The sequence below is a fragment of the Xenopus laevis genome, chromosome 8L (assembly GCF_017654675.1).
Source record: "Xenopus laevis strain J_2021 chromosome 8L, Xenopus_laevis_v10.1, whole genome shotgun sequence".
NCBI classification, from domain to species: Eukaryota; Metazoa; Chordata; class Amphibia; order Anura; family Pipidae; genus Xenopus; species Xenopus laevis.
Window position 1 is genome coordinate 127051399 of NC_054385.1, and position 12636 is coordinate 127064034.

Sequence of the window (12636 nt, forward strand, 5' to 3'; positions counted from 1 at the left end):
CTAATATCCTTATCATTTACAGTAGGGGGTACATTATCCCTTATAATACATGAGTGATACTCAGAGTTCCCTGTATAACTCAGCCTGCAGCCTTGTGCCTTTATATGGTCACAGAATAACCCCTCAGTGACTTCTAATATCCTTATCATTTACAGTAGGGGTACATTATCCCTTATAATACATGAGTGATACTCAGAGTTCCCTGTATAACTCAGCCTGCAGCCTTGTGCCTTTATATGGTCACAGAACAACCCCTCAGTGACTTCTAATATCCTTATTATTTACAGTAGGGGGTACATTATCCCTTATAATACATGAGTGATACTCAGAGTTCCCTGTATAACTCAGCCTGCAGCCTTATGCCTTTATATGGTCACAGAACAACCCCTCAGTGACTTCTAATATCCTTATTATTTACAGTAGGGGGGTACATTATTCCTTATAATACATGAGTGATACTCAGAGTTCCCTGTATAACTCAGCCTGCAGCCTTGTGCCTTTATATGGTCACAGAACCCCTCGATGCCTTCTAATATCCTTATCATTTACAGTAGGGGGTACATTAGCCCTCAGAATTACCTGTAATATATATAAGTGATACCTATAATATTATGTTTATACTGGGAATCATTTGGAGGGGTTGAAATTGATAGACTATTATGTTTTCAATCCAAATGAATTATGTAACTATGTGTGATTGTTGTTTTATTTTACAGGTAATTTCCCAGAAAAGAATCCTATTGTCAGACACAAAGAGTCCAGTGAGTTCTTTCTTAATATTTTTTACACAGTAAAGTACTTACAGTACAGTTTGTAGCACACCTCAAAGTGATTACAAGAGTTGTTTACATGCCAATCAGAGTGTCTAAAATGTAACTGTTATCATATGAGATTCTGGTGCAGGTTGTGATTGGGTGGTTGGATTTATTTTATGTATAAGAAAAGTAGACCTGTCGAATACTTCCCTGAATTTACCAGACAAGATGTCCAGTAACCCCATGACAGTTGTACTTTTACACTTTACTTGTAGCTAAGCCTGAAGGTTCATAGCTTGTATTTGGTATCTAGAAATGGCTGTACAGTAAAGTCCTTATGTGGAGTTAAACAATGGATATACATCAAGAATCCTTATGCTAAGTAACAGCAGATCCATACATGCCCATAGAATTAAGGAGGAAAGAAAGAATATACAGTAGTTTCTCTGCCATAAAGCAGTACAGGAGAGCAGCTTACGGTTGGTTTCAGAATGGAGTGAAACGGGTTGGAAATGCTAAAATAGCATATTGCTAAACGAAAAGAGAGCTCACAGTCTGCCTTGGATCTGGCCAAAGAAACCCCAGTTCATTGAGATCAGCAGGAGACTTGCAGCATATCAAACTGTGTCTGGAGAAGCACACTGGGTGGGAGGTGCTCAAAGCAGTAGAGGAGAATGTCAAACATTACTTAAGCTGGTGTGGGGAACAGTCACACCCGGTCAACACTAGTAAATCTTCAGGCACACTTCACAAGTAGTTTTAAAGGCTAAAAAGTAAAAGCTACTTGGTTTGCTTAGGTTGCTTATGCCATCAAAGGATCCCTCAAGTTCTCATCCAACTTGGTCTTCCAAGTTTCCTCCTGCATCTTCAGATGACAAAGGTCAACATTCTGTTAATTGTGGAACCTCTCTTTTCCTCCTGACCATCACCCCTGGTGGGTCTTGGTTGAATAGGGCTAGTACATTCCTTTGCCCAACCTTTCTTTTCTTGTAGAACAAGATGACAGGTGCTATCATTCCAATTTGTTGGTTAAAGGACTATTGTATGTATGTGTGACAAAAGTGTGTGAGTAGGAGAAGAATTTATTAGTGTTTCTTGTGTACTGGAGAGTCAGCCTTCAAGTGCTCAAATCTGTATCTCTGTGAAAGCGGCTATAATATACATTGTACCTTGGTTCATACCACCAGTGTGTATCATGTCTGCTTTATATTGTAAAGCCCTGTCCAACCATCTTTCCTTTGGGAGTCCACAAGTCACAGGTGGTCCTGTTACAATTCTTGTATTTTTCAAATCACCCTGAGACGGAAGCTGCTGCACCTAAAAGATGCAAAACCAAAGTACAAGAAAAGTAATTTGGTCTGTGCTATCCAGTGTAGTAAAGAGGCACAGATCTATACACCATGAAAACCTAACAACTACTCATTAAGGGACTGGCCCAGAATAGGAGGGCAAACTTCTCAGGACAAGACTCAGAAGTCTATCTTCATCTAAAAGAAAAGGCACATTCTTTTGAGGGCAGCAATGTACATATATTGGACTAATAAGATTTGAAAGAGGCGTTGTTATGGAACAACCATCCCTAAATGCTGGCTTCAGTGAGATTCATGGTTCACACTTTCACACCAGCTAACCCCTAAATATGTTCAATGGAACCATTGTTATTGGATGTTGGTGACTGTAAGAGTTTAAAATGCCAATAGTACTCAACAAGTCCAGTTTGTAGCTTTACTACTGCTACTAAATACTAGCAAATAGAAAAATATGTTTCAGAAACCAGTGGACTCCAGGTGGCCTACATTGGGAGAATGTTTCATTCATTAGTTGTAGACTGAAAATTTTACTCAGAAGGTCAAAAACCAATTGGGAAACTTTGCTTAGGTCAGTCGTTTCACCAGTTAACTTGCTTAGAAGAGCACTTTTACATGAAAGTGTTTTGAGAGTTTATATTTCCATGAATCTTTAGAGTCTCAGCTTCTGAATAATGTGTAGGTTGATTTTACACTACAAGCTCTTGTGAGCAGAGCCCTCTGATCCTATATTTACTCTGTAACCCTTGTTTATTAAATAATCAAAACTTCTGGTTGTTTTACATCAATGTAAAGTGCTGCATAACTTAATTGCTCTATATTAATAAATTATGTTGTTGATGATGATGAATATAAAGACTCCACTGTAGACCTTTATTTGTATTTCTTTTTAGTTGTTGCACAGTATTTTTGTGTACCTGGAATAGAAATCAGTGTCGGAGAAGGAGAAGAAGTGATTCTACCAGTGCTATCAGGGGAGACATTTGATTGGCGATTTGACAATGGATACCAGTATAAACAATTTGCTAAAACAGAAGCTGGAGGGAAGATATGGGACATAAAGGATCAATTCAGAGGGAGACTGAGCAGCACAGAGAATGGATCTTTAATCATCACTAATGTCACCATGAACGACCCACCAACCTACGTTAAATGGTTAGACCAGTCACAATGGCCTGACTGTATCCAGAAGTATTATCTACGGGTCTACAGTAAGTCCAACTGCCTTATTAATGGACATATTGATCAGTAACACAAAACAAATGAAAATGCCCTATAGGCATTTACACATTTACCAACCCTAAGTACAAAAACAGATGTTGTGTGTAATTGCCCTTTGCACCTTACACAGCTACAGGTACAACTAACATTTTTTGTGCTTAGCGTGGCACCTTGTATTAATGAGACCTATAACCTTTCTTTAGTATGAATGTTTAAATCAATTCAAATGTATTTTCATTTTAATGATATAATAAATGTTAATGATAATAGGTTAGTTATGTATTAAACTTCGTAGGCGGGAAGAGTATTTTAAGCAGTGGTTAAATGTCTAAAATTCATCTGAATAATTTGATATTCCGAGTCTTTCTCAGAGTATTTATAAATATATCATGACATCCTGCTTTTCTATAATATTGAGACTGTTACATATAATTAATCATTTGTATTTTTGGCACAGAACCATTAGAAGCTGAAGATATCCTGATCCATCACAATATCACTGGGAAGGGAACGTGTAACATTACACTGACCTGTGCTGTGACCCAATCACAAGTGACCGTCTCTTGGGATGAAACAAATCAGAGAGACACAGAGGTGGAAGGGGACACTCTTCATATCTATAATGTTAAGTCTACAGTTACTTACACTTGTACAGCACAGAATCCCATCAGCAGAACCTCCAAGAGTATAAATCCTTGGCATCTCTGTTATAAAGGTAAAGCACTTCTATTTGCCCCCCTACCAGAACATCTCTTCCTTACAGTATCTTTTGGGGTAATTGGTCTGGCCTGCTGTCCAATGTACATAGTAAGGGACCCTGGGGTTTTGAGATGCACATCAGGTTTACTTGTGATATAATTTGTAGTGAATTTATTTATTGGTCAATTTCTGAGGCTTATACTAGGAACCAATGGCATAACTAGAGTGCACCAGACCCCCCCTACAAAACATCTTCAGAAGGGCCCAGCACACTCTGATCCCAATTCCCCCGCCCACTTCCCACACCCTCCCACTTCCTGCCCAGACTCCTCCCTCTCCCTGCCCAGACTCCTCCCACTATCCTCCCACTATCTGCCTCATGCCGACACGCTCTGCTTCCCTGGCACAGGTAAAAGAGTGGCTGGGGAAAGGGGAATTGTTGGCTCTAGAGGAAGCAGTCCCCCTTTTCCCCGGGCCCTCTGAGAATGCGGGGTCTGCTTCCTCATTAAACCTCTGCTAGGAACCATTTAATTACTAAAGTAAAATTACTCAAAGTAATAATAGTCTCTTGTTAAGAATGTTGATGCCTCGAACTTGATGGAAAAGCTCCTTGACATAAAGTATGTAATAATAGTAGGTAGTGTAACTATACAGTAACTATACAGAAGCCCAGAACAAAATAGCCAGAGCTCAGTCTAACCCACAATGCGGCATAGACCAGATGCTAGAGACAACCTTGTGCCAGCGCTCAATTTAACTCACCATCTGGAGTTGACCAGCTGCTATCAATGATAAAAAGCCAATATTTGTACACAAAGAGAAAACTTACCAGCTCACTGTATGCCTTTATAAATAATTATTACAAAAAATAAAGTGTTAGCGCCACATTAAATATGTAAGCTCACGAGCCATGTCAAGGCCCCTCATTGTGAGTCCTACATTATTTGTGAGCATTATAATTTTGTAGTGCATTTAAAATCAAGTCCCCAGCAACCAGTGTGACTGAGTAGTAAGACCAGTGTGTTCTTACCATTAGCTCAGGAGCTCTAGTGAGAAAGCAGGAAGCTTTTAAGCCCCAGCCTGTGAATAATTCCCTTCCTCTACAATGCTCTACAAACGTAGAATGCAATGAGGGGCCTTGATGTGGAACGTGAACTGCTAGACACACAAGGGTGTCTAGAGCTCGATCCAATCCACAATCGGGAGTTGACCATTTTCTCTTTCTTTTATTGGCTTTTTATCATTTATGACAGCTGGTCAACTCCAGATTGTAGGTTAGACCAAGTGCTGGCATAAGGGTGTCTGTAGCAGCTGGTCGACTCCAGATTGTGGGTTAGACCGAGCACTGTTGATTTTTTTCTGTGTTCCCTGTACGGATTGTAGTCAATTACTGCCTATAGCTGCCATTAAGCCTTTAAAACAGGGAATTATTTATAAATCTATGTTAGTCGGTTGGGGCTTAAAAGTTGAAAAAAAAATATAAGCATGAATTTGTCTATGTAATGTAGATAACTCACCAAAGTGAAGCAGTGGCCAAGGTGCTCCTGCCCCAGGCCCTCAGCTCAGGGGGGGTGGTCAATCCATATAGAAACAATAAAAGTTATAGGGCACTCTGAGTCACATGGAGATCAGGTGAAAAATAGTTAAAAAGTAGAAAAAAAAACCTTTTTTTATACAATCATATTAATGATATTATGCATGTTTCTGGCATCTAACACTTAAGACATAAGCTTAAAAGTTCCCCGCTTTCTCACTAGAGCTACTGAGCAGGCCCGGACTGGCAATCTGTGGGTTCTGGCAAATGCCAGAGGGGCTGCTGCATGGTTCCATAGAAACTTACCATATAGTGGTTTGTAGGGGGCTGTTTGGGCCTCTGTGTACTTGGAATGGCAGGACATATTTTGACTCCCAGTCCAGGCCTGCTCCTGAGTTAAGGGTAAGTGCACACTGATCTTACTACTCAGTCACATTGGTTGCTGGGGAACTTGATTTTAAATGCACTACAAAATTAAAATGCTCATAAATAGTGTAGGACTCACGTACAATGAGGGGCCTTGACATGCACTTGAGCTTACATGTTTTGGTCAAAGTGTGGTACTAACACCTCATTTTTATACAGAAGCCCCAACCTTAAACTTATGATGAGGCAGAGGAGGATTTAAATTATCTAGGGCTCTGGATAGTTCTAAAGACTTGGAACCCTACCGATTCATTGAACCTTGTTCTACCATCTCATTCCAGCTATTTGTAAACAACCAGAACCAAGAGAGTGAATATTGTACCAGAAACGCTCTTCTGGTGAGTCCTTATTGCTGTTTAGGTTGCTGCTGCACAATATGAGTTCAGCTAGTGATGCAAGATGGTCAGACACAGAAGAGAGGACTAGTAGGGAAGTTGGATCAGCTCTGGTGTTTGCCATAGAATATAGTGAAGCAATGTCTGTTTTACTAGGCATAAAAAGAACCAATAGGAAAGCAGGATCCATTAACATATGTATTATTTATTACCTTCTCTGTTAACAGGAGCAGAGCCAACTGGAGCCAGTTCTGCGACTGTTGCATCTATTAATGAAAATGTGTTGAAGGAGAACCAGATCAGGAAAGATCAAGTTGTGTTGAAGGAGAACCAGATCATGAAAGATCAAGGTGTCCAAGATCCAGATCTGGGAAAGATTTAAAAAAAAATCTTTGGAAAGTAAGATTGCCCTCTGTCAACCCCAGTGATTAAGCTTTTAATTCAAAAAAATCATAAAAATTATTGAAAATGTGATTATTTTCATTCTCTTTCAGGTAAAAAGAGAAAAACAGAGATTATAGAAAGGACTCACAACCACAAATACAACTGTTCATTTATATTAAAAATACCAGCATGTCAGTAAATTAAAGTAGTTTCTGATTGCAGACATCAAGGACCTGACTTTACTCATTCGTTCTCATTGGTCTCTCATTGGCCTTCAAGTCCCTTATTGAGGAAATATAAATGTATCTTAAGATAAAAGGATCCCACCCTATCTGCTCTACTGGTGTAACCTGTATTTTTGGAAGCCAAATGATTCACATCTGGTCTCATCATTAAAACGAACGAGATTATATACCTATCCATGGCATGGAAGCCCAAATCTTGGATGACTCCTAGAGAGGGCCTTATTAAAGGAAAACTAAAGCCTAACTAATGAAGTAGGCAAGAGATATTGCGCATTATGTTTCCGGCTTCTGTACCAGCCCAAGGCAACCACAGCCATTTAGCAGTAAAGATCTGTGTCTCCAAAGATGCCCCAGTAGCTCCCCATCTTCTTTTCTGCTGATTCACTGCACATGCTCTGTGTTGCTGTCACTTACTGAGCTTAGGGACCCACTCACAATATACAGTACACATAGAATAGAAATGTCACAATATAAGGCTGATTAGTAATTAATACACATAATTACTACATGGCAGCACAGAAACCAGTGCAATTAGCATCAGAATTTAATAATCAGCCCTGTAGTATCAGCTTATATTACAGACCAACCTCATTTTTGACATTTCATGTGATAAACCTTTTTTTTACTGAATTGAATCTGGCCAAAAAGTGTTACTATCAATGCAAGAGGTTTTAGGAGATCATTTTAGCACTGTTAATCTATGATAATAAACTCAATGCATTCTGTGGTTTGGCTAATGGAAGCCGGTGGTGGGGGGTGAGTTGACAGTCATGGAATTGGTTGGGTGTCAAGGGATGTAAGTAGAACTGTTATTTCTATGTTCTGATTTAGTTTATCTAATTACTTGGAAGTCAATTTATGGCAAATATAAGAACACATTGCCTTCAACAACCCACCAGCCAGATGAACACATTTCAGTTGAGACATACCGGAGAGGAACCAATCAGGCTGGGTTTGCTTAGTGGCAGACATGACATCAGGGACTTATACTCTGAATCATTTTCTTTCGTGCAAAATTTAGTCTGATGCACCTTCTTCCCAAACAAGCACCCATACTCCACTCCAACCAGTGTTTTTTTTTTATCCCACCCCCTCTATCCACACATGTCCCTCAAGTTCTACATTTGCCATTGTGCACTAACCTTTCAACCAGGAGTTTCTTAATTCTTCTGTGGTGGAAATTTGACTGATGTTGAATTATTTTTTTCAGATCTTCCAGTTCCCTGGGCTTGGGTTTGTTTTTAGTTTCTTATCCATTTAGTATTATTTATTGATATCCTCATCATGTCTGATATCATGGGTGACCTTCTACAAGTAACTTCACACAATGACTTATGGTTTGCATTTAATACAGTTCCCTCTAGTGATGAAATTAGATCATAGTAAACTTATATATCTCTTGTGATCTTTTCTCAAGATCTTTTCTGCCAAGCTCGATTTGAGAAGTGAAACTTTTTGTAATCTACAAGCCAATTTTTTTGGGGAAAAAAGGACATTTTAAGAAGATTAAGGAAGTGCTTCCTTTGTATGGCTACAACATATATATACCCCTGTGATTTTAAACACATTTGCAAAAATAAAAACCCAGATATATAAAGAAATCACCGTGAACAAATAGTTATGTGTTCATAAAAAGTTTGTGGTTGGTAAAGTATCCACAAGACGTCCTGTTGCAATATGTGTATTTAAAGAAAAACTATATGATTTTGGTTAATCTTGACCATTATTCATGTATAGAATGTGAAAGGTCCACCTTCATTATAGAAGTACTGAGCAAAATATACATCATGTTGGGCAGATTCACTTTGAAAATAAACAAAATATAATTAAATTACATTTTAAATTAACATTCATTTAAAAAAAACTTCTCTTTTAAAATATCAATAGAAGGGGTTTATAGTAAAGGCCACTTCACTTCCAATTCCATAGCATTAAATGTCAAGCAGGAATTATCTGGTTTCGTACTTGTTGCATATCAGGTATTGCTCCTCCTGCTTGAGCCACAGGAGGAGCAGTGGCAGGAATGTAATAGGTCCTGGGTTCGAAACCAGGGAGTTCTTGACAGGAACATGTACAGTGGAAACTGATCTTAACATGGCAGCCAGGGAGAGACAGGTCCAAAAACTTTCTGCAGCTCTGCATTTGGACCCAACTTTCTCAAAGGTTTGTAATTGTGGTTGATAAAATGAGAAAACAGTAATGCAATGAAATAGGTTGCACAGGAAACACATTTAACTTCAAATAAGGATTTTATAAATAGCCAAAGAAGGGTCTTTATATTAAAGACAGAAATAAAGTGAGCAGTGGTAAGTGGGATTAGTTACATAGGTAATTTGGGTTGAAAAAAGACCAACCCATCATGTTCAACCCATCCAAACAAAACCCAGTGTGCTATATATACCAATACCAATACGAATAACTGTAGCTCTTAAGATCCCAATAGCCTTGAATATTATACTTGAAGCCATCTTCCTTGGGACATGTAGCAAGTGGTTAGAAACAACGAGATTTGCCTCAAGTTGACTGGAGAAATAAAATACTCTAGGCACAAATTCACTAAGCCGCGAAGCGCCGAACGCTAGCGTTAATTCGCTAGTGTTTTGCATTTTCGCTACTGCGCAAATTCACTAACGAATGCTGGCGTAGTTTCGCTAGTGTTACTTCGCACCCTTACGCCAGGTGAAGAGATTTGCCTCAAGTTTGCTGATGAAATACTCTATGACTATACAGTAAAAGTGACTCTTCATTTATATTAAACTATGGAAAAGAAACAAGGTCAATGTATTAAAGGTGTTTGTGCTCATAGATTATATGAATCTTGTTTTACGTAGTTGAAAGGTCTTCACCAAATATACATTATGATGCCAAAATTGCAAGGGAGATTGAACCTCTTTATAGATATGAACTTAAGTGGCTGCTGAGACGTTGTTTGTGTTTGTAATTTATTTATTGCTGCTTTATATGGGATTTCTAACTTCTTCTCAGTTCAGTGACTGGTTAATGTGTTCCCTTAGATATGGGAGGGATTTAGGAGAGGTGGGCGGGACACAGGCTGTAGGATTAATAAAAGGAAAAGGCAGAGAATTTAGGTCATTTGTTGACGGAATCACAATTCACAGAGCACTAGTAAAGACCTCCATCTGGGTGCGAGACTGCGGGGAGTTGAACATATAAATCCTGTACAAAGAGAAAGAAGAAAAAGAAGGAAAATGATTCCTCTGTACTGGAGCCTCCTGCTCTTTATTCTACTGAAATGTACGTTTTTCTCTTGCACTGTATTTGTGAATTCTTAGCTCGAGTTGCACTAGATGTGTGTGTACACAAACGGTGTATTCTTTGTTAATTTTCACAGTGTATGTGAAAGGTTCTTTATGTAAAACTAGCAGGGAATGTATTTCAGTGCAGTCACTCAGTTGAGTACAAATGGGGCATCCCCTGGCATGGCTGTGCATCTAACCTGCATTGTAGCCATAGTGGGTGCTGTCCCAACACTGGTCGGTTAATAGTCAAATGGGCAACATCAATTAAAGTGAAGTTGAGCAACTATGGAAGAATCATAAGGATACTGGAGATGGTGCCCAGGGTAAAAAAAATGGAAGCACATTCCTCAAGTACATACTTTAGGAGCCAAATACAGTTAATAGAGAATCATTTCTGGATTGGTATAAGGGAGAACTATTTGGGAACACCTGGAAAGCTTGTGATTTTGTTTGTGAGCCCAGCTGGCCAAACAGGGACCTGTAGGTGCCCACACTAAAGCAACAATAAATAGGCAGGTCGTCCTACAGCAGAGGCTTTCTGAGATAGAGTCTACTAAGGTGGGTGTTTAAGTAGACCAATAAAAGTGGAGTAAAGCTCTTAATATGATAGTCCTGTTATTTAAGCAGAGAGTGAATTTGCTCTTTATGTATATGATATGTACAGGGTTCATGTGCTACATATGCTCATGGATAAGAGTTCCTTCATTTTTTAGATAAAATGGTTTTGATTATTGTTTGGGGATGAGACAATTGGGACAGATGCAGTCATGAAAAACAGAGTTAAGGTTCATTGGGGTAAAGTGAGTTTCTGATATTCACCTTCTTTATATCCCATGTATTCTCCCTAGTGGTTTCCTCTGATTGCAGGCACCATGTTCCCAGTATCCACCCCTACTACCAAGTCATTTCTGTGTCCTGGGCCAACGTATGAGTCCCACAGAGACTTGTGTAATGCTGTTTATGTATATCCATGTTATATGCAGCTGTGTAATTTTATTTAAAAGAACAGGGTAATAAGAAATGTGAAAGTCATTTTGCACAAAATAAATATTAAGGTAAAGTTGCATAACCCATATGAGGCAATCAATGGGAATCAAAATAAACATGAACATAGAAATTCCAGTGATGAGGAGAGAAGGCAGGGAGGATGGATCGATAGAGGCCTCCCAAAGTTGTTGTTGGTTTAACTAGGACTAAAGCAGGTGTCTCCCGGGTCAATAGGGTAAAGTGCAGTTTCACTAGGAATTTTGTGAGTGTCTACAGAATGGATTCACATAGAGATATCCCCCAACTGATAACTCAGGCTATTCCCTGTATAACTCAGCCTGCAGCCTTATGCCTTTTTATGGTCACATAGCCCCTCAGTTACTTCTAAAATCCTTATCATTTACAGTAGGGGGTACATTATCCCTTATAATACATGAGTGATACTCAGAGTTCCCTGTATAACTCAGCCTGCAGCCTTGTGCCTTTATATGGTCACAGAACAACCCCTCAGTGACTTCTAATATCCTTATCATTTACAGTAGGGGGTACATTATCCCTTATAATACATGAGTGATACTCAGAGTTCCCTGTATAACTCAGCCTGCAGCCTTGTGCCTTTATATGGTCACAGAACCCCTCAGTGACTTCTAATATCCTTATCATTTACAGTAGGGGGTACATTATCCCTTATAATACATGAGTGATACTCAGAGTTCCCTGTATAACTCAGCCTGCAGCCTTGTGCCTTTATATGGTCACATAGCCCCTCAGTTACTTCTAATATCCTTATCATTTACAGTAGGGGGTACATTATCCCTTATAATACGAGTGATACTCAGAGTTCCCTGTATAACTCAGCCTGCAGCCTTGTGCCTTTAAATGGTCACAGAACCCCTCAGTGACTTCTAATATCCTTATCATTTACAGTAGGGGGTACATTATCCCTTATAATACAGGAGTGATACTCAGAGTTCCCTGTATAACTCAGCATGCAGCCTTGTGTCTTTATATGGTCACAGAACCCCTAGGTGACTTCTAATATTCTTATCATTTACAGTATGTAACACCCTGTTGGCGACCCCCCTGGTGCCAAGGTTGTACCAGCTTACCAACTCGGGTCCTGAGTTCCCTTTGCAAGGTGAAAGGTACTGGGAAAACTCTTTCTCTGGCAGGGCCTCCACCTAATGGGTCCTGGAATACACCTGAGGATAGTCCCACTAGGAAACAAATCAATCACACACTTTATTATTTAACAAATATAACTTTATATAAAATAAGTGCAAGTTTAAAGGGGAAGTAAAAGGTAACATTTCACACATAAATGCATTTAAAGCATGACCCACTACCCTAGAACATGTTGCCGTCCAGTCCTGGTGATTCCCCGCCAGTCAAAGTCCCACACTACTCCTTTTGGCAAGCCCAAGAGTTCCATCCCTTGCCCCAAAAGAGTACAGTTCTAGGTAGCGCTACCTGCCCACATGCT

The 12636-nt window shown here is 39.4% G+C and overlaps 2 protein-coding genes across 8 annotated transcripts in view; both read left to right on the top strand.

Moving 5' to 3' along the window:
• LOC121397217 overlaps positions 1 to 7224 on the top strand; it is a 28542-nt gene extending 21318 nt beyond the window's left edge. Inside the window, exons 4-8 of one of the 5 annotated variants that reach the window (XM_041573618.1) lie at positions 717 to 761; positions 2956 to 3273; positions 3741 to 3998; positions 6505 to 6676; positions 6772 to 7224. In XM_041573618.1, coding sequence (XP_041429552.1) covers positions 717 to 761; positions 2956 to 3273; positions 3741 to 3998; positions 6505 to 6659 — 776 coding nt within the window. In that variant the 3' untranslated portion in view covers positions 6660 to 6676; positions 6772 to 7224. Of the gene's footprint in view, positions 1 to 716; positions 762 to 2955; positions 3274 to 3740; positions 3999 to 6223; positions 6298 to 6504; positions 6681 to 6771 lie in introns of those variants that run through there. The other 4 variants (XM_041573620.1, XM_041573621.1, XM_041573619.1 and 1 more) reach the window with 4 other exon arrangements.
• Positions 1 to 12636, top strand: part of LOC108699426 (SLAM family member 5) — a 119480-nt gene that overhangs the window by 33284 nt on the left and 73560 nt on the right. The window contains exon 1 of one of the 3 annotated variants that reach the window (XM_041573613.1): positions 10013 to 10161. The exons of 1 other annotated variant lie outside the window; for it this stretch is intronic. The gene's annotated coding sequence lies outside the window, so the exon portion shown is untranslated. Of the gene's footprint in view, positions 1 to 10012; positions 10162 to 12636 lie in introns of those variants that run through there. One more of the 3 variants, XM_041573614.1, reaches the window with a different exon arrangement.